At 37.7% G+C, this 22,344-nt stretch overlaps 1 protein-coding gene across 1 annotated transcript in view; it reads right to left on the bottom strand.

Moving 5' to 3' along the window:
• Positions 1-22,344, bottom strand: part of NSF (N-ethylmaleimide sensitive factor, vesicle fusing ATPase) — a 160,477-nt gene that overhangs the window by 18,803 nt on the left and 119,330 nt on the right. The window contains exons 16-17 of the mRNA XM_079134983.1: positions 16,370-16,436; positions 14,123-14,202 (exon numbers count right to left, since the gene is read on the bottom strand). Of these exons, the coding sequence (XP_078991109.1) occupies positions 14,123-14,202; positions 16,370-16,436 (147 nt within the window). The remainder of the gene's footprint in view (positions 1-14,122; positions 14,203-16,369; positions 16,437-22,344) is intronic.

Below are 22,344 nucleotides of genomic sequence, written 5' to 3'. Positions count from 1 at the left end.
TAAGTGTTTTTTATTTGCTAATTTTTTTCCTGAAGAACCAAAGTAGTTTTCAGCTGGTAGTAGAGTGTGTTAAATCTGCTTGCATAGTTGTGCTTTTCATTTCTTTGTTACAGAAATGCAGTGAATTTTTACTAATATAACTCATCATTTGAGGGGAAAAAAATTCCCATAACAAACATGGTTAAGAATTTCCAGTAAGACCAACCTGATTACTCTTAGGATTATTAATGGACTATAGTTAATTATGAGGAAGCCTAACTCATAATATGGTTATTGGTTACCACAGAGAGGTGAATAAAACAATTTTCAGAAGGTTATTTACCTGATAAAAGTGTACTTGTAAATTTAACCTCTATTAACTAAGCATCTTTTCTTTGTGATAGGGTCTATCTTCTGCTTTCCTGGAAAGGATGAATTTACATCATTTGCCGAGCCTATTTCAAGTTTTTGTTGTTTGTTTGCTTGTTTTTGTTTTTGCAGCCTAAAATAAAAATGTCAAATATAAAAAACAAAAACAAAAAAAACCCTCCTACTTGTGAGACAGAGCACAAGGTGAAGAATGCTGGGGAGGGGCTCTTTGCCATCAGTGTCAGAACAGGCAAGAATGAAAGGAAGCAAACGTCAGAAGGAATGGTTTTGACAGAATCCTGAAAAATCGTCCTCTGTCTAGGGTGTTAAGATCCAAAAGTGTTAGGTCAGGTGGGTGAGCAAAGGGACACCTGAGAATCCTCTTCCCAAGAATGGACAAGTGATCCGCAAAGTACTTCTGCCAGAGGGCCAAGGTTTGCCCTGGGTTGGAAGATGAGGGCTCCAACCTTCAGCCATCTAGGGGGACAGTGAGGCCCAGAAGAGACCTGCAGCCTCTGGTTAAACACTGGGTAGGAAGGAGTCATGGCAGTGGGGACGTGGGGGCCTCCCTAAGAGGCAGCAACTGCTTGGGAGAAATGAGTTCAGGCAGCGCCAGGAGGAAGATCTTCTGGCAGAAGGTACTTGCACCCAACCACTATTCTGGCTTTGTTCTTGCAGTGGGAATTTCTTATGCATTTTTCAGTTTGTAACTACAGAGACCTTTAGAACTACTCTAGCTGACCACAGCGCTTCACTGCATTTATTTACGAGGCTGAATCTGTTTCTAGCCTGTCTGCTTCCTGAAGGTGGGAGCCGCGTCTCATTCCCTGGTGTCCCTGCAGTACTCAGCCCAGTGTGCCTGGCACACAGACGGTACCATCTGGTTCCTGGGCCTGGAATGCTCTTCCCTTCTGTGTTCCCCTGGTTAAGGACCTGCTTGAAGTCAAGTTTTCCAAAGGCCTACAACATTGTCCCCATTCAAAATTACAGTCCCCACGCCCCCACCCTTCCTCTCCCCTTGTCCTGCTTTTTCCCCCACACTAAGAATCACCTTTTAACATATTATCCACTCGACTCACTCCCTGTATTTACTGTAATTTCCTGCAGGTCTTCCTTCAGGAGGCCATTCTTAGGTCTGGTTTTACTGATGTGTTCAGGGTGTGCAGTGGGCCTTGGACAAAGTGCAAAGTTAATAAGTATGTGTTGAGTGAGTGAGTGATGATCCTGGTGTAGGTTTCAAGGTAGGAGATCACTCCTTCGTTGTTACATTCTTTCTTCTGGCTCTAGAAAAATGTACGTTATACCAAGTGTTCAAAAGGAAAACATTTACCATTTCTGAGAGTCTCCATCTCTGAGCTCCAAGTGTCTGTTATGATTACAATAAATTTTAAATAAACTACTCTAGAATGAATGGCATGTATGCTTCATTTACCATACAAGTTGATACCAAAGGCTGTTATATCCCTTTCTTTTCAGTTAATCACTTGATTGGCTATTAATTGCACGATACAGGTTTCTCTAACAGAGGGAAGGAAGATTCATGAGAAACTATTAATTTAAGCTAGTGAGACAACAAATATTATTAAGTGCCTTCTATAATTCCTGTTTTCACAGAGGCAAGTAGGGTGTAGCTCAGTGGTAAAGCACTGGCCTAGTGTGTGTGAGGCCCTGGGTTGTATTCCCAGCACCACGAAAAACAGTAGAACAGTGAGAGGGAGGAATGGGGCTTCTCTGCAAGTCTTGCCTGCGTTTTTGATTTCTTGCTCAAATGTCTGCTGCTGCTACTTTTTTTTTTTTATGGAGTTAAATGTTTAAGTTGAATACCAAAGGAAGGATGTTTCAAATAAATCATGCTACAACTAGGCAGACAACTACACTTAAACTCTCCATTAGATTTTACCCTGAAGCAAATTCTTAGTCTAACTCTTTGTAACCATCGTCCTCGTACTGCAAGCAGAGCACAGGGCAAAAAGAAGGGGAATTCGTGATGCAGATGGGATATGAAATGAGAAACTTAACCTCAAGTAACTTTAAACAATTACTATAGGCAAAGTGATATTAAAGAACACTCAGTACCAATTTATGAAAAAGACTGAACCATCAGACCTTACACTTGGAACAGCTCTTAAAGACTGCCCTGTTTCTTCCTTTGGCCCTTTCCTCCCTTCCTCTCATTTTGTAGTTGAGGAACCAGGGGTGGGAAGTGAAGGGATCTGAGGCTTTTTTTTTTTTTTCTGTGGTGCTGGGGATTGAACCCAGGGCCTCGTGCTTGTGAGGCAAGAACTCTACCAACTGAGCCATATCCCCAGCCCTCTGAGGCTCTTATTTCCAGTGAGGGAGATGAAATTGGAGTTCAGGCCTCACTGATATTTTCAGTTTTGTGTCCATTATTTTACCAGTATAGCATTAGTTAATTAATTAACAAATTTTCACACTGCTGGGGATCAAACCCAGGGCCTCAGGCATGCTAGGCAAGTGCTCTACCATGTGTTTAAACTTGTATCAGCAATGGCTGATCTCTCTCTCTCTCTCTCTCTCTCTCTCTCTCTCTCTCACTCTCTCTTTTGGTACTGGGGATTGAACCTAGGGGCACTTAACCACTAAGCCACATCCCCAACCCTTTTTAATATTTTATTTAGAGACAGGGTCTCACTGAGTTGCTTATGGCCTCAATAAATTGCTGAGGCTGGCTTTGAACTCGCCATCCACCTGTCTCAGCCTCCCGAGCTGCTGGGATTACAGGCGTGTGCCACCGCACTCGGCCTGATCTCTTAATTATGTGTTTGGGAGATGTAACACTAAGCAAGGATGACTTCTGAGCTCTGTGGAAAAAAGGTTAAATAGGTTAAAAAAATAAAGTTGTACTGACCATGCCACAGTATTCTTAATGCCAAAAGGACCAGTTTTGTAAGTGCTTTTTCTCACCGGAAACTTAAATTAAGATGACCACAGATTAGTCAGCCAGTCCAAACTCTCTCATCCTGCATCCACAGATTTTTCCTTCCAATCTCAGCGTTTAGCTTGGTGTGCCCTAAATTAGCCCCCATGCTCTAATCAGGTCATTATTCTAATTTATTATTTCTACCTCTGCAAGTTTTACTCACAGCATTTCTCTTTATTACAAAACCTTCAAGAGTTTTCTGCCAGTGTGCGATTATTTCACCAAAACTTGCCTCCTTTCCACACTGCCCTCATTGAACCCTTCACACTCCACTTGGCTGGGACTCCTTTAGGTCCCAACCTTTCATAACACGGATTTGATGTGTCAGTAATAATACTCTTTTATCAGAGGCCAACTTACTAAACAATTTCAACTATTCAAACACAGACAAAAACCAAGAAACAAGCAAAACCCTCCTATGACCAAAGGATCTAATGTGAGGTTTGGGTAGCTTTACTCAGTGACTTGTCCACTAGGCACAGTGTCTAGGGCCCATAAAACTTCAAGGGGCCCACATAAAACTCGAACTTCTCTTAAAATCAGAAGGGAAAAAAATCCAAAATCTTTAAGTCGAAGAAGATGTTTTACTAGAGTAATACATTAGTCTTTATATCAATAGTCAGAAAATGTCATTTAAAATATTTTTCAAGGACAAAGGGGCCCACGAAAATCACAATGTGGCCTGCTCACAGGGCAGCCCCTGGTTCTCATCACTGTACAAATGGCATGTGTGTCCTGGTGCTGCCCTTCTTAGTTCACACACATGGAAGCAGCAAATTGAAAGAGGGAATTGTCATGGGCAGGCAGGCTGACAAATCATTTGGATTTGTAGTAAGAGCTGATAGCGAAACCATTAAATAAGAAAAATGTACAAAAAACTGAACACACAGGGCCTTCCTAACACCTGCCGTGGCACAGCCATGACACAGTTCATTCCAAGTCATTGCTGGGTACCTTTGACTAATGGGACCCAAGGTTGGTAATCGCTAACATTCATTAATACAGTGTTTATTATACTTTGTGTTTGACACCAAAGATGTATGCAGCAATGCTTCTCTCTCAAAAAAGACTAAATTTTAACAACATTTGATCTTTAAGGTTATACTTTAGTCATTAGGAAAAAACGAAGCCTCTGATTTCTTATAAATGCCTGCTTTTCCCTCAAATGAAACTAAACATGCCATATGAAGACTAAGGCAGTAATTGCACATAAAAAGCATTCTCCCAGGGCTGGGGTTGTGGCTCAGTGGTAGAGCACCTGCCTGGCATGTGCGAGGCCCTGGGTTTGATCCTCAGCACCACATATAAATAAGTAAATAAATAGATAGATAGATAGATGAAGTGAAGGTCCACTGACAACTTAAAAAAAAAAAAAAAAAAAAAGCATCTTCCAGCTCCCAAGTATCACTTAGCATGAAAAGAACAGAAATGTGCTAATCTGGGCATTGCATGTCTCCAGTCTCCTGCTGTCTCCAGAACTGGGGTCTTAGCACGGCACACCTGCCCCAACAACATTTCCCTTTTTATTCAGTTTTCAAAGATCTGGATCAAGAACTACTATTTGTGAAACATTCTCAGGTAATGTTCCACTAGAACTGTTTAACATATGAAGCCTATCTACATATATCATGTTTTTACATCTTTTCTCCAAGCTGGTTGTCACGGGGACACAAGTTACCCTCTGCATGAATCAGAAAATGAAACTCAACAAACCCCTAGGTGAATGAATTAGAAAACAGCCATCTACGTGAATTCAGTCACTCTTGCCTCTATCTCCCAAATCTCAGCACCTTTGTGTGAGCAAAAAGGTACTTCTTTACCTCTTTATTTTTTTAAAAAATTTTTAAAAATATTTTTTCAGTTATCAATGGATCTTTATTTATGTATATGTGGTGTTGAGAACTGAACCCAGGGCCTCACACATGCTAGACAAGCACTCCACCACTGAGCCACAACCCCAAGCCTTCTTTACCTCTTTCTCAGGACTAGGGTTGACAGATAAATCCCTATGGATTAATATGCCTCAAATATTGCATGGGATATACTGACATTAAAAAAATTTTGAGGTTTTTCTGAGATTCAAATTTTAATGGGCATTCTCTGTTCTCATCTTGCAAATCTGGCAACTCTACTAGGGGCAGATTTGGTCCCACACCAGGACAGACTGCTGATGTGGGCTGGATGTTGATCTCTACCTGCCACCTGACCTGTACACATCTTGTATACAAACTGTACCAGACAAACAGGTGGTCCTGGATTGCGAGCCCTGGTACATCTTATTCATCTTTGTATTTCTACAGTGTAAAGGTTTACTAAGCATACATTCTAAAAAGGCAGATGTTCCTTAAAGTAATATTTTAAAAGAAATATTTTGGATGAAAAACTCACTATCTCCCTTCCCTGAAACTTACAATTGTCACCATCTATCCTGGTCAACATTAGTCACACTGGCACTTGACCACCACAGGTTGAGACTGGAAGCACAACACCCAGCTGAATGCCAGATGGGTTTCCATGGACAACTGTGAGGTCAGGAGGAACTCTTCCCATGTTTACTTTTGTGATCACAGGGTGTCTTACAGGCATTACATTTTTAGAAGAAAAACTAAGATTAGAAATATATGTTACAAATGGACCAACCTTAGATACAATGTAGACTCTAACTTCAGTGGGCAAACTGAAATTTAGTTGCAAAGCAATGGCATTAAAGAATTTTGATAATTGTGCTGCTGAGTCAAAAATGAACATAACTGGATACACATGGAAGTTTTCATTTTTTCTGATTATTAAGGTAATATATACTTATAGCAGATTATTTGTAAAACACTGGAAACAATAAAGCAGAAAAAAATTACCTATAATGCTATCATCTAAAATAGAACAGTTGTTTTAAAGATGAAGAAACAGAACTTTCTTTTAAATACCATGCTTTAAAGCATTTATTTTTTGTATGTTTAAAAATGAACATCATACATACATACATACATATACAATGTATGTACAAATATATTGCAATTGGTTCATTTTTTTAAAAACTTCATGGGCATGTAATCAGGAAGTTTGGAGGACAACTGACAAAGAGGCAATGACGATAAACAATTCTGGCATATCTCCTCAAGTCCTTTTTTCCTTATAACTGAAATCACATTATCAGAATAACTGGAAACTTCAGTGAAAGATGATTTGATAGTATGCATGCAGTGTCTGACCCAGACTCACTTTATACAGATACACAAATATTAGCTGGGGGGCCAAAGAGCTTCTCTCATCTCACCACTGTCACTTCTCTTATCTTCCTGCCATTTCTGTTCTTATCCTAGGGTCTGGCCCCCTGCAGTCCCTTGCACCAGGGCTGGCTAAGGTAGGGTCTGGAGGAGCTGGGGCAGGCTTTATCAGCAGCACATCTCTTTTAATGGACATCTCTTTTCTATGTGCATGTGGTAAAGACCCACCATCTTCAAAACAGATGTTGAGAAATATTATCTACATTGCTTAAATAGGTTTTTTTAAAAAAAGTGGAAACAGGCAGATTTTTTTCTCGGCTTTACTGTTTCCTGTGTTTTACACTTCCTTGTTAGAGGGCACTCTTTCTACTCCTCAGTGTACGAAGTAGGGCTGTCATGGTGATGTGGTTACTGATCAAGCTGTGACTTTAAAACTTTAAGTTCTGGTTCCATCTACATGCCAATACATACAGAAATACTGATGGATTGTTCTGGGCCTTTTATAAGCTTTCCCTCTTACCCAATTGCTATTATGCACATACTACAGAGCATAAATTCCAGCGTATTTCCAAAGGTCTATGTTCTTACTTCAGGTACAGGAAGGTGGAAAAGAAACTGTGAAGTGCCAATCGGTTGTACTTGGGAGTCAGGAGAAAAACCTGAGGTTATAAGCTATAGGTGACCACAGGGAAAGGAAGCAGGTAGGCCAGTCCCTGAGGGCTGAGGACAAGTGTAACTAGGTAGCATCCTCAGGGATCACAGAATGGCCAGAAGCCCTTGCCCTCTGTCTATTGAGCTCAGAAATTCCTAGGTCTCTACTTCATTCTTCCTTGTACAACAGAAATCCCCAATCCCCAGATCAGAGTATTTGTTTTAGGATTTAGGAAGCTTCTAAATCTCACTGAAATGTAAGATGGAGAGGCAGGAGTCCCATGTTTCTTTCCCTGGTATTGCATGAGGGAAGTGACAACTGGACTGTAGAAGCTGAAACTTTGAATTTACTTTGTATGGTAACGTTCTTTAAATAGTGGTCATATTCTTCAATAGTTGTCCTATTTTACAAGCTGCAAAGTCTGTAGGAACAGACTTTTTTAATACCTTACATGTGCGTAGTCCCCAGGTTTACAAAGGCCTTTGCTATATCTTAGTTGACCCTCAATGGAGCAGGTAAGGCAAAAGCAATTATTGATACTTTGTAGATGAAGAAATAGATGCAAAGAGATTAAGGGGCTAGTTCAAGGCAATAAGCCAGGAGATATGTGAGCTAAGACTTAACTCAGGTTTTCTGACCCCCAATATAAAGAGTGAGTTTGGCCACTCATGGCACCACGGAGTACTAGGGGGGTAAGACAAAGCTTTCTCAAGCTGATGTCACACCCTGGAAATTTACCTAGGGTACAGAGGCAGAAGATGTCATTCTGGTTTTGAGAAAAATACTTGTCTTGACACTATCAACACTTCTCTGATGATTAAAATTCAGATATTTTTAATTTTCTAAAAATGGCATATATATGCCATGTATATGTATTTTATAACTCATTTTGGTATTTATTAGTGCCTATTATAAATGTGGTCTTCCAAAACCAAAATAAGCCAAACCAAACCCTTTCTTGAAATATTTGCTGATTTTACTCAACAGATATTTATAGCTATGTTTTATAAAAGGATTCATCATTTTTTTTTCATTTTTTTATGTATTGAAACTGGTTGACATATATGTGTATTATAAACATACATATATCTGTATATATAGAACTTTCCAAGAAAATATGCTGTAATAACTAAAGTATACCTAAACATTTTTTTTTAATAAAATACAGTAGTCATCTAATGTCACTGACTTAATAAGTGGGAAAACTGGGCCACTTAACTGTCAATCATCACACTTTTTTTTTTTTAAATAAAAAATGAAGTTCAATGCAGAAGTCACCACATCAGTGATTACAATTAATGTGTCTGGCAAAATGACTAACCCTCTTTCCTAAAGTGGTTATATATCTTATTGAGTCATATTGTAGTCATTAGCCAGAGTTAATTTTAAACAGATAGATGGAGAGATACTCATGTTTAGGCCTGCACAATTTGGAGTCTCTTCATTATCTGCTTATTTCACTAAAGCAACCCAAAGCCTGAAGAGTTGCCTAACATTACCAAGACTTCCTAATAACGTATCTGAAGTAAGGCTGTACAAAGATGTCACGAAAGGATCACACAGAAAGCAGTCTTGTCTATAGTGGTGAGGCTGAAACAAAACCCATGGAAAAACAAATATGGTCTGCCTACTGAGTCCCCTCCCCAAGTACTCCTACAGTTTCTTATTGGCTCACACGTTATGCCCTCTCAGCTCTAAATCCTGTTTCTTTCTTATAGGCAATACTACTCGGTGCCAGGGCAGTGAGGAAGTTCTTTTTTCAACAATTATGATATTAAAAACAACAAACAACTGTAAGTTCTGAGCTCTTCAGTAATACTGCCAGGGATTTCAAGCAATATTCTTCTTTTGTAGAATATAAGTTTCCAAAGAGTATTCCACTGGTGTGCTGCCAATGAGGGATATGTTGACTAAGGCAGCCACTCCTGTCAGCTGGAGGGGAAAACAGGGGGTCCTGGGGTGGCTGGGTCAGTTTTGAGTGTTTGTCCACTTACCCAAGTGTATCATCAGATGCTATTATTTTCTTTGTGTGATGATATAAAAAAGTTGGAAAGCACTGAAAAAGGGTTGGTTCTCCATAAATTACCAGACTATTCTGTTATATTCAGATGAGGTCTTCCAATTTGATTTCCAACAGTGTCAAGTATACCCAGAATTAACAGTCAGGTTAAAGGGTTTAAACTACTCTCACACTTGTAGAGGAAACTGAGACAGTTGCATCATTTTACAGTCTGAGGAGCTCCTTTTAGGCACTTTTATTTGCCTCCAAAAAAAAAAAAAAAAAAAAAAAAAGCGGCAGAAGAGACTGAAGAGGAAAAATAATAAAGCCATTGGTGCTGTGCTGGCTGCAGGATTTACCTGGCCTTCCCTCTACTGCTGCTTCTTCTCCCTTGACATGTAAGACCGAGGCTTTCATCCTCCTGATCTGGAAAAGCACATCCCCCTCAACTTCCATAAATCTGCAAAACTTGAAAAGAGCCCCAGTGTCATCAAGTAAAAGAGAAGGCTTTAGGAATCTCACTGGAAGGAGGGGTGTCTTCAAGCCTCTCACTGCTAAGCCGGACATTTCCTAACACTGGACAAATTGTACGTCCAGCTCAGGGAGGGTGAACTGCAGTGGTCTTTTACCCTCAAGCCAATTGTTAGCTTTTCACAGGAATCAGCAGGGAAGCACATGTGAAACCTCTGTGTGCCGGTGAGCGCCCCCATGCCTTGTGTGACTCTGCATGTAGATGAAGCCGGCCGGGAGCTTTCTGAGCTGCTGCTGCTGAGTTCTCAGAGAAGCCTTTTCTCCGGCTGGGCTCCCTGCTGGGACAGCCCTTTTCAATTTTTCTATCCCCCCTCGATCTCTTCTCCTGCAGAACACAGGGAAACTTGATTGAAATAAAGACCTAGGGAACATGTTTTATTTTCTCCTGTTCAATCCATTTTAGAAAAGCTTTTAATTGGTTTTAAAAAGATGCTAAACAAAATGTGATGATGTTTTTCAGTCTTCATGAACTACGGATACCACTTTTTATACTTTCAAAGGGCTAATAAATCAATCATGAAATTAACTCTCCCGCTAAATTTAAAGCAAATCCACTGAATACCAGGTTCATTAAAAATCTATGCATTTACTTAGAAAAATTTAAAATTCAAAGAAAATTATCCTAGTAACTGAAATCTGACTTGAATTTTTAGTTGTACACTGAAAATCCAAGAGCAAGGCAATCACAAAGGGAAAAAAGGAGGGCTTGTGAACCAGTTTTAATAAGCCAATTTACAAGAAGGGAGGGGTGGGGGAGGGGTGGAAATGGAAAAGAGAATATCTTGATACATAACAACATAGTGCCCCTGGAGGGATTCTTTTATTTGAGCATGTGCACACATGCACACACAATTTTTCTGTGTGAAAGCTGGATTTACAACAAATGCAACATTAAGGATTCTGTGACTGATATGATTGCTGTATTGTAATACACGTACAGTTCTTCTTTTTAAAGAAAAACGTCCACAGCTTTTGTTTTCTTGCCAGTGGTAAATAATAGTTTTCTATCTTTATACACCTTACAATGTTCAGATACATAGATTTTTAACTGAAAACATCTGAAAAACCTAAATGATAATGGATTGGTGAAGTGAATGCTTCCACTTTAGAATTATAAATGTTCTTGATACTGGATCAGCCTGAAAAATTTCCTTTATTTTCTTGAGATAATATAAATTAATTTCAAAAAACAAGGTGGTGCAGAAAAAGGGCCATTAAAATTTTTTTCTTAAATATATGCAGTTAAAATCCTACAAGTATTCATTTTTCCTGGCCACTTATCCTGTAGGTCATCTTAGGCAGACCAGGTCCACAGTCACCCACATTGTGATTAATTCCTTTAAAAGAGAATCCCTGCATTTCCAATCACTAAGGCAACCAGATCTCTTACTTCTATGTTTTCTACGTCCCTTTTTAAAGATCTAATTGCTGTTTCTAGCCAATTGAGCCATGTACTTGGATGGCTCACCCTTCACTTCTAGCTTCCACATAATTCTCCTTCTTTATCATTGAAGTAACTTCTGAAACCATATTTTAAAAACTGTGACCATTTTATTGAGATATAAGTCATACAGCACACAACAATCGAACTGTTTTTAGTATATTCACAGATAAGTGCAACTGTCACCACAATTTTAGGATGTTTTCATCACCCCAAAAAAGAAACTCCGTGTCCATTAGTAGTTACCTCCTAGTCTCCCCATCCACCCCTCTCAGCCTTAGGCAACCACTAATCTACTTTCTGTCTCTATAAATTTGCCAATTCTGAGTCTTTTGTATAAATGCAATTGTAAAGTGTGGCCTTTTGTGACTGGTTTCTTACACTCTGAGTGATTTTAAGGTTTGTCCATGTTGCAGCATGTTCAGTACTGCATTTTTTATTGCTAAATAGTATTCCACTGTAGGGATATATTAGATTTTATTTTATTTGATGAACATTTGTGTTGTTTCTATTTCTGGGTATTACGAATACTATTGCCATGAACATTCACATACAATAATTTGTGTAGATACATGTTTTCATTTCTTTTTGGGTACCTACCTAGGAGTGAATTGATGGGCCATCTGCTAACTTGATGGTTAACCTTTTGAGGATTTACTAGATTATTTTCCAAAGGCTGCACAATTTACATATTCTCACCATCAATATTAGATAGGTGTCAATTTTTTCACTTCATTATTACCTGACCTTTGGACTACATCCATCCTAGTAGGTATGAAGTGGTCCCTCACTGTATTGGTTTTGATTTGCATCACCATGATGATGAATGATGTTAACTCTTTGCATGTACTTATTGACTATTTGAACTTTACTTATTTTTTAATGTTTCTACTCTAATCATACCCTGTCTAAATATAAATGGAATAATACTAAAACATGCCCAAAATGAGGAGATATAAAAATATATATTTAGTAAGATACATTTTTTGTTGAATAACTTATTCATGAAGCATATATGTGTAAGCCTCTATGCCAGATGTGAGATTTAAAATATAAGATAATGTTCCTTGAGAAATTACAATTATTCTTAAAATACAAAGTTATTCTTAAGTTTTTAATCAAAATATAAACATTTTCTGTTTATTTCTATAGTAGTATCTATTTTAGATTACAAATAACTCTCAGCCAGATGATGTATCCTTACTTAAACCAATGTGTGTAGTATTTAACCATGTAGAGAACAAGTTGTTCAAAATAGCATTGAAAATTATTCTTCCTTCTCCCAAGTGATTCTTAGCTATCTTTTAAAATAAAAAAATGGAATGTTACAGGAAATAAGTTTAAATGCCCAGAAGGCATCTTTTATTCTAATCATTTTAATCATTTTAAATATGCTAACTTCGTAAAAAAAAAAGGATTTTTGTGGTTGTGATACATATTTGGTATTGGGTAGAAATTATTTTTGTTTCAGCAACTTTAGATATATCTATTTACATATTTATGAGAACGTTTAAGGAATCAGAGAAGGGAAAAATAGAGTTACTTCTCTGACTTAAGCCTTAGTATAAGCTCAAATTCCAGTCCTGAGAATAATGGTTTATGGAAGATGCTTTAGAAATCCTCCCACAGTGCATAATGTAGCAAATTTTCTACATTAGGGTATTATAGGTTAGATTACTTTCACTACTCAAGAAATTTTTAAAAACCCCCAAAATCTAGAAAATCAAGATAGTCCTTTACCATTAAATGTAAAAATACATACATATTATTTAACTGTTAAATTAAAAATTAGATTCATCAACTTAACACTAAATAGTTTCCCTATAGCTTAGTTTATATCTTTATATTCATGTACAGAATTCCCAAATAGACAGTAAGATGTTTTTTCAAATTAATGCTTACCCCTCTTTGTATCTGCCTTGATTGGCATTTTGTCAATGTTTTAACCCACAGAATCAATCAAAAGAATTTGTCTTGAGACATAGTCAAACATGCTCTGGCAGCTACTATATAATTAACATATTTAAACCAACCTATAAAGGTTGGTTTAAATTTGTTAAGCTAAGAAAATCTCTAGTAGCCACATCAGTAGAAATGTAACCACAAGAACCAAGATCCTTGCTATGATGTCATTCCTTAAAAGTGCCATGTAAGCCAGTTGCAAAGGTGCATGCCTGTCATCCCAGTGGCTCGGGAGGCTGAGATAGGAGGATTTCAAGTTCAAAGCCAGCCTCAACAAAAGCAAGGTGCTAAGCAACTCAGTACAATCCTGTCTCCAAATCAAATATAAAATAGGGCTGGGGATGTGGCTTAGTGGTTGAGTGTCCCTGAGTTCAATCCCCAGTACCCCCAACACCCGCACAAAAAATGTACCATGTGATACAAAAGAAATGACTCACAATCATCTGTAAAGTTTAAAAAACCAAAACAAATGAAAAATCCTTCCTACAGTTAAAAAAAACCCTCAAAAGTCCTCAAATAAAAACTCGTAGGGAAACCTGTGAAATGATAAATGCAACAAACAGGAACAAATATTTAATCCCTTTTACATTAATATCATAATCTCTCTCAGGAGGTGGAGGGGGTAAGGATGTAGAATATGTTGAAGAATTTATAAAGCGAGAAATGAGACTAATTGAAATCGTTAGATTTTGATATTTTCATAAGAGGAAAAAAATCTGTTAAGAAAATAATTTACCTTAAGACAGAAGACCTCTGGTTTTCAGAGTAGGTTTTTTGGTTTTGGTTTTTGTTTTTTTTCCTTTAAGGGGAAAGATAGTCAGGTGTTTTTAATGAGCATTTCTAAGAAATTGCTGCAATCCATGGCAATACAGATGATCTTTCAAAATTCTTTCACAACAGAATTTTGTGTTTATGAGAACCCTGGCTTAGTCAAAGAAAGAATGCACCACTACATGCAATTTACTGAAAGATTCTATGAAAATATTCCTTATTATTATTATCATTATTTATTTATTTATTTTACCTGAGGAGGTGCCTTTTTCAGTAACACAAGAAGAGCCTGTAATACCAGATTAGAAAATCGGGGGCCAATGGGGACATAATCTAGAAGAGAAACATGGTTGTAATTAGGCATCTGATACACATTTACACACTTCCAAACGTTCCAGTTTTTCTACATCAAGAGTAAACATCATCCTAAGTAACATCATAAGAAAAATAGCTCCAGTATCTGTAATAAGGTAAAATACCTCCAGTAACTTAGATGCTTAAAATATCATGTAAGAACCCTTAGAACCCTTTTCTGTAAATTGGAGGGAAAAAAAAAAAAAAAAAAAAAAAAAAACTTCTAAATATCCATTTTTGAGTTCCTGTAAACATTTTGTCTGGTTTTCAGAATTTTTTTTTAAAGGGGAAAACATCCAGGTGTATTTATCGCACATTTCTAGGAAATCGCTGCAAACCATGGCAATACAGTAACTGAAATGGTGGTGATGGACACTGGCCTTCAGATGGTGAAGAGAGGATAACTAAAAGAACTTTCTACCTGTTACATTTCTACCAATACTTCAAGATTCAGCACAGTGGCTGAGACAGGAGGATTCCCAAATTCAAGACCAGCCTTAGCAACTTGGCGAGGCCCTAAGCAACTCTTGAGACTGTCTCAAAGTAAAATAATTAAGAGGGCTGAGGATGTAGCTCCGTGGTCAAGTGCCCGTAGGTACAATCCCCAGTACAAAAAAAAAAAAAAAAAAAGATTCAGAGTAAATGGTACTGCCTTAGCTGTCTCTGCATGTTGTATATGCAACCTAGACCTGTGCTTAGAGCTCCCAGTAGGCATCAGCCTCTTGATGTCAAAAGCGATCCCTTTGTTCTTAGAATATTCAGAATACATGCACATTCCATTTTGCATTAGTTTTTGCCAATATATGTTAAAACGGACAAGAAGAATCTTATTTATTTTTCTTAGACCCTACTAATTCCAGCACAGTAGTAAGGGCTCAGCAAATGCTTGCTGAATAAATGAACAAACATGAACAGAAAATAACTATTCATACAAGTGAAAATATACTCAGAGGGCACACATTCCTGACATAGTGGTGTTGCTATGACCACACATCTCAATTGTGTTTAGATAAAGGAATTTACACAGAGCTATGAGTATGTGCCTAAAAGCTTTTAAAGAAATAATCCTATAAACTGGGCTGAGATGTATCAAACATTGCACACCAAAACCTAGGTCATTACATAAAACTATCAATTTGAGGAGACTTTTCCTGGATATACCTGATTTTGCTTTATGACAAACATTGCCAAAACTTAAAAAAATAAATAACAGAATTTAATGCCAAGTCTGAAAATCATGGGGAAAACACAGTAAGAATAGTGAACATGAAATTATGACTACACAATCATGAAAAGCTCATGGAAGATTAATCAGGTGTTGGGTAGTATTCTCAGATGTTTATTAAGTCACCAGGTAGGTTTTTATTTCACTGGAATTTATTATTCTATCCTGATCCACTGTTATGATTTATGCCAGATTGACTTAATTTTACAATGAATAAAGTGTAACAGTACAAGAATTTTCTGGCAATTACTATGTTGAGTGCAAAGACTCAGTCTTACTCATCTTTGTATCCCACTGGACTGCACTTCAACATAGGAGATGTTTAATAAATATTTTTAAAAATTACTATAGAGTACTTGACACTTTCAGAATATGTTCAACATTCATTATCCCATTTTTGTTTTCATGATTTTTCTGTGGTATTAGCATAGAAGGAATTACAGACTGTATTGTAAGAATAGAAACTGATGTACAGAGAGCTTACAACTTCTGCCCCAAGTGTTATAGCAAACTTGGGGGTTTTACTACAATCCTAAACTCCTCTTTTTTTAGTTCTGTCAAAGTTTACAAGTGGGCCTCTGAGCTATTGGCAGCTCAGAAATACTGAATAGCAAATATATCACCCTCAAAATATTAATAATTTATTATGGAGGACACATTATACAAGACAGAATAATATGAAATGTGGGTCCTTATAAGAAAGCAGTTTATAATAGAGTCAAGGTCACAAGGCATCTTACCATGAGTGAATATTATTATTGACATTAGATGTAAGAGATAATATTATATTTCCTTGTATGATAAAGAACAATATTTTCCTTGCCCTATAGTTTATAAATACCCATTATTTGCCTTTTTTAATTTTTTGAGACTTCAGCTATAATGTGGTAAAAAGAGTAAATAGTCAAAGTTATGACTCACCCAGCAATCTCTCAATGTCATCCACAACCACACAACTGAGTTGGGATTTGTATGCATCATCAAAGATCTGGAAGAAAACAGAACCATTTATTATCTCACTGCCCTCCAGAATTAGGTTAATTTCTAACAACACTAACTTCAGTTAATTCCTGAGCAAACCTAAACAAAGCATAGTAAAACACCAATACTTCCAGATAACAATAAATAGAATTGTAGTAGATTACAGGATTTTAGAAACAGAAGAGTTCTTATATGGAAATTGAGGTCCAAAGCAGTTAAATGACTTGCGTCTGAGATAACACAATTGGATCATGGTTAAGAAGAGATCAAGTTAAGGATGTTTTCAGCACTTACAGCTGCAGGTATCATACCTGGGCATGCCAAGGAACAGCTGATCATCAATCAACTAACAAATCCTATCATGTTTATCAGTTGGTCTCTCATATTTATGTCAGAAGCATGACTTCAGTGTTGTAACCCAAGTCTATACGGAGCCACAAGAGATGTGCAGAATAAAACTGGATGCCATTTTATGATATATAAAAACTGTGGCCCTGTTAGGCAGGAGTAATGCTGAAGGACTAGAATTCCATCAACTCATGTCAGACCATAATGGTAAAAAATTTTATAAGAGAATTAAAATCGGGTATCAGTCAGGCACAATGGGGTATGTCTATGGTGCCAACTTAGGGAGGATGATGGTGGGAGGATCAAATGAGTCCAGGATGTCAAGACCAGCCTGGGCAAACAGTGAGATCCACCTCTCCCCACAAAAATACAGTTGGGTATGAAGGATCAGATATATGTATAAAACAAGACCAAAACAAGAAGAATGCATTAGAACAGCAAAGAAATACAAATTAAAACAAATGTGAAGGAAGTAATATTCTGGCAAAGACACAGCAATAGTAAGAAGCATTAGTTTTTGTATCAGTTGAATATAGGTGCCCAATGGTCTCAAGAATGGCTTTTTTGTAGGTGATGGTGGTTCCCAGTTCTGAAACTGTGGATGGGGCTCAGTGCATCCCACTGGTGTCACGAGTTAGAAGCAACTTCTGCATCCAGCTCACTCTCTCTGGCTGAAAACTTTTGTGCACAAGATGGCATAACCATGGGCTGGGGATGTAGCTCAGTTGGTAGAGTGCTTGCCTGTCAAGCGTAAGGCCCTGGGTTCAATCCCCAGCACCGCAAAAAAAAAAAAAAAAAAAAAAGATGGCATAACCTGCTCTGGTTTCCATTGGCATCTTGCTTGAGGTATCATAATATTCCTTTAACTAGAAGATTTAGAATTAGGTATAGAAATAAAGTAAATTAAACACATAATCCTAATATTTTCATATTAAGTTGAAAACACCCCGCATATATTGGTCTTTAAAATATTTTTAACAAGTAAGAAAAGTTATCATAGATTGTTCATTGGCACCATCTGAATCAGTTCCTTGTTACATCTTTCCTGGAATAAATACCAACAACAATTTCTGCCTCAGATTAGTTTATCAAGTTGAATCCTCTGGTGGAAGTGTTTTCCTTTGCTTCCCCCCCCTTACCTCTCAGTCACTGTCCCACACTTCATCACAACTACTCATCTACCCTGTTTCCTTAGCCTCCTTCTCTCCCTACTGGATGGTGAGGTAGATAAAAAACTTCACTTTGTTCATGCTATCTCTACTATGGAACGGTCTTCAGTAATGCTGTTTGCTCACAGATTCAACAATTCAAACAACACAAGTTCTCATTTCATCTTGCCCAAAGTCATTTGTCTCCCTTCTCTTTGGAATAGCATTTTGTATATTGTGTCTGTATTACACACTCACTGTATTATTTTTCCTGTATAATACTGAATTAAGCACTCAGAAGGTTAAGTACTGTTAACTTTTCTGTATCCTTCATATCACTTATTATGATGCCTTATCAAAAATAATCAAAAAGTATTTATTTCAGTTTATGCATTTTAAATTCAAGTAAGAATATCAAGTAAGTAGTTGGAGATGTCTGATTAAAGTTAGGGTACGGAAGTAACTCTCAGGGCAGTGATTGCTGAAATCAGGACAAGGGATAAGATCTTCAAGGAGAAATGGTAGAGAACAAATACAGGGACTAAGAGCTTACAAATAAAAGTTCTGCCATATTCATTTATTCATTCAATAAACATTTGAATTCCTATTATGCATCAAACATTAATTAAGGCACTAGAGAAAATAATAATTAGACAATTAATTCTACCCTCATAAAAATTAGAGTGGGGAGAGCTGGTCACAGGTAACTGTGTGAGTAGAGATATATCACTTTCTAAAAGAAAACTGAAGAGTCACTGAATGATTCACCATATTCTTTTCCTATCTTGGCTCTCATGGAATCACATGTGAGAAAGACCTCTATCATCTATTAGCTGAGTCTCTAAGAAACTAAATGAGATGAGTTCACCTTCTAAGCCATGACAGACATACAGCATGAGTAAAAAATATACTTCATTGTGCTAAACCACAGAGATTTAGGGGTTGTCCATACTGTAGCAAAACTCAGTCATCCTGACTCATAAAGGAACTTAGGGAGTCAAGGATGGTGTTCTCAATTTAGAAAGTGACATATACACAGAGATTTGAGGGATGAATATGAGTTACCTTGTGGAAAAGGGGGGAAGAAAGTAGTTTAAACAGGTCGACTTGGCAAATGAATGGAGTGTGGTGAGAGAGAGAAACAGGTCAAAGATCCTTCCTGGTTGGCAAGCAAAATAAAAAATAATGTGGAAAAGTTTGATTTGGGAATGGATCATGAGCACATATGAAGAACAGGAAGAAAAAAGCCCTTAACTTTTCTCCCCCAAAAAAGGAAGAGAAGATGAGAATAGGATATTTAAGTTTTTTGATACATAAGATAGGCTCCTTTTGGTTTGAGTTGGTGAATTCAAGAAAGTCTGGCCAGTAAGTCCACAGTAGTTACTTGCTAATTTTTGAAGACTAGACCAAGTATGGCAGTCAATGTGGTCACTTACAACTCAGGCAATTTCAGGGAATCACTAAGAATAAGGCTTTGCTTTTCAAACAACATTTTCATAATTCTACTATAAATTCTGAGGCAAGCATACAGTTCTGTCCATCAGACTAAGGGATTAGGGATTAGAGCCACAGGGGCCTGAGAGACCAGGGTTTGGCTTGTTGTAGTAGTTCTGCATTTTTTCTTGAATCAACCTCTCCTTTCTCAAAACAATGTATCGCTTATATGGCTACAGAGACCTTCTTTTCGGACATTTCTGGGATCTACACTGATGATAAATTGCTATGTGATATATAGTCTTTCAGCTTATCTCAGATATTATAATTCACAAAGCATTACAAATCAGTTTCAGAGGTTGACTGCCTGGGCTACCTATAACATTTGAGAAGAAAAATACCTGGGGCAGTCATTTACTGTAAAGTAGTAGGGGTTTTGTTATTGTTTTACAGACAGCAGTCAGTGTACTAATCACTACTGCAGAGAGAGGAGCACTCGCAGCCAAGTCTCTTAATGTACTGAGCATGACAAGACAGTGCAATTCTAGTTGTAACTTGACCAATCTCAGTGACTGGAACTCCTCTGCACCAATATAAATATACCCACACCCCTTTCCCTTCTTACACATGTATTCCCTTCCTTATCTAGTCACTAGTGGGATATGAGGTCATCACTCTTCCCTTGGGTCCATGATTTCTGTCTAGTCTCCTCAGAAACTCATGGTTTCCCTGACTGGGGCCCCAGCAGAATGATCACTAAGAAGAGACTCAGGTTTGACTGGCACACACATGAAATTAGCTGCCAGATGAAAGTCTAGTGAGGTATTTATATACTGAACTTAAAGGTTCTACCACAACTTTAGGTAGGTAAACTACCAGAGGAGGAGGTACTGGAAGACAAAATACAGAAAAAGTAATATTGTGGATGGACTGCCCCAGTCAGGAATTCCATGATTGCCACTGTTAATAACAGAACAGCCATGCGGTGCCTGCCCCAGATCAAGTTGATGCTACAACCCAGGGGTGCCAAGGAGGGGCTGAAGCTGGAGCTAGATGGCCAGGTGTTACAGACTCTTTGAAAGTTAATCTAAAGACTGTATGATCAATCTTAGTTTTATCACGGAGTTTCCTGTAGAGCAGGTAATTTATCACTATATATAGGTTTTAGAGTCAAGTAGGAAATCTGAAAGTGAAGGTTAAAGAAAGAAAATGGGAGGAGCTACGAAGGAGGAACAGTGGGGAAAAGTGGCATCTGTCAGCAAGGAAATGATGAGATCTGCTCAAAAGGATGAAGACAATCTTTAGAAAACAGAATCTCACGGTCCATTTCTCGCTGTACACATGGTGAGATTGCCTCTGCCAAAACCCTCTGGTACCACTACTCTTGCTTGCAAAGGCAGATAACACAAACCAAACTGAGACAAGAGACAACCTAGAATACGGGAGCATGAGCTCAAGGCAGGAGTGTGTTGGACATGCTCTGTAAGCACTGAGTAGCAGAAGTGGGGCTCCTGCCACAGAGAGACTGGGGGGACAGGGTCTGAAGTATGGTGCAGGACACTGCAAGCTCTCAAGACGCAGAGCCCACTCCAGGAATCTTCAAAAAGCACTACAGCCACCTTTGAGGTAGGGCAGAAGCAGCAGTTACAGGCTCTAGAATCTACAGGAATACACACCAGCATTCATTCCATGTTAATCCCGCCTTTCAGAATCACAAGCCACACAGCAAAGTGTGTACCAAGTGATTCTGAATCCACTTTCCTCCAACTTCTTCGTGCTGTTAGGTAAGTGAAGCCAAGTTCTCTGGTTCTTTTGGGCGCTAAAAGAGTTCATATCAACTTTGGAGTAGTTGGCACAAAGTTAGCCAAACCTAGTTAGTAGCAGTCTAATGACAGTAGGAATCTAATGGCTTAGAAAATCCTAATGTAGTAAATCTGTCAGCAATTAGTTGAAAGCATACTCTAATCATATTTGGTAGCATATAAAAACATAAATGAGCAAATTTAAATGGGTACCATCAGTAATAATCTCTAGTTTCTAAAAATAATTTGGGAGTAGACCAAGCAAACATCAGCTGTCTTCTAATGAAACTGCCTCAGGAAGTGGACCTAAACTTTTGGCAAAGCACTAAAGCTTCTTGGATGACCTTAAAATCCTTTATTTGTTCTCCCTGCTTTTCAGGAAAAAATCTTACATTTTCACATAACATGAATCTCAGAGTGGTATGCTTAATAATATAAAAAGTTACAAGGTCTGAAGTTTGCACCATCCTCCTTTACATGCTAAATAGATACAAGTAAAAGAAGACACAGTGTATTAAACAAAAAGACACCACCCCCCAGCCATACAAGGACCTGTAGTCACTTCCGGAGTATGCACTTCTCTCCGCTAAGACATGCAAAAACTTCAACAAATCAGCTACATGATATATTAGGATGTTAACCAAAAACATCCAAATTCTGTTGCTTTAGTAACTGCTGTCAAAAGATCCAATTTCCAGCTCTGCTCTTTGTATAGACTAACCATGAAAAGAGGAGGATTAGGCACCATGATTCTGTTCTGTGCAGACTACAATTTGCAGTGGGATTTACAGGAGGATATTCAAAGAAGATTATTTCTTTCTTGCAAAGCTAGTGGAAAGGAAAATTTCTTCCATTAATTTTCATCCTTTGAAATAAGACTATATCATGTTATTAATGGGTGTAGTTTTATAAATTACTGATAGTTTTACTTAGTTTGTTCAATTTAGTTGTATACAATTATTCTATTTCATCCTATAACTGATTGCTTACTTGGAAAGCATCAAGATTGGATAATTATTAAAATCAAATTCTGTTGCTTGTTCTTTTTTTATCATTTATATTACTAATAGAACTGGTAAAACAATTTTTTTTAAGGTATTGATGCAAAAATGGAAAAGGGAGTTAAAATTTAAAAATAGAATGAAGTTTGGGAAGCAAATATAAGATGGGAGAGAAGGGCAAT

The sequence above is a fragment of the Sciurus vulgaris genome (assembly GCF_902686455.1).
Source record: "Sciurus vulgaris genome assembly, chromosome: 3".
In the NCBI taxonomy this organism is placed as follows: Eukaryota; Metazoa; Chordata; class Mammalia; order Rodentia; family Sciuridae; genus Sciurus; species Sciurus vulgaris.
Note: the sequence above shows the minus strand (reverse complement) of the source record. Positions and strands in the feature narration are given on the sequence as shown.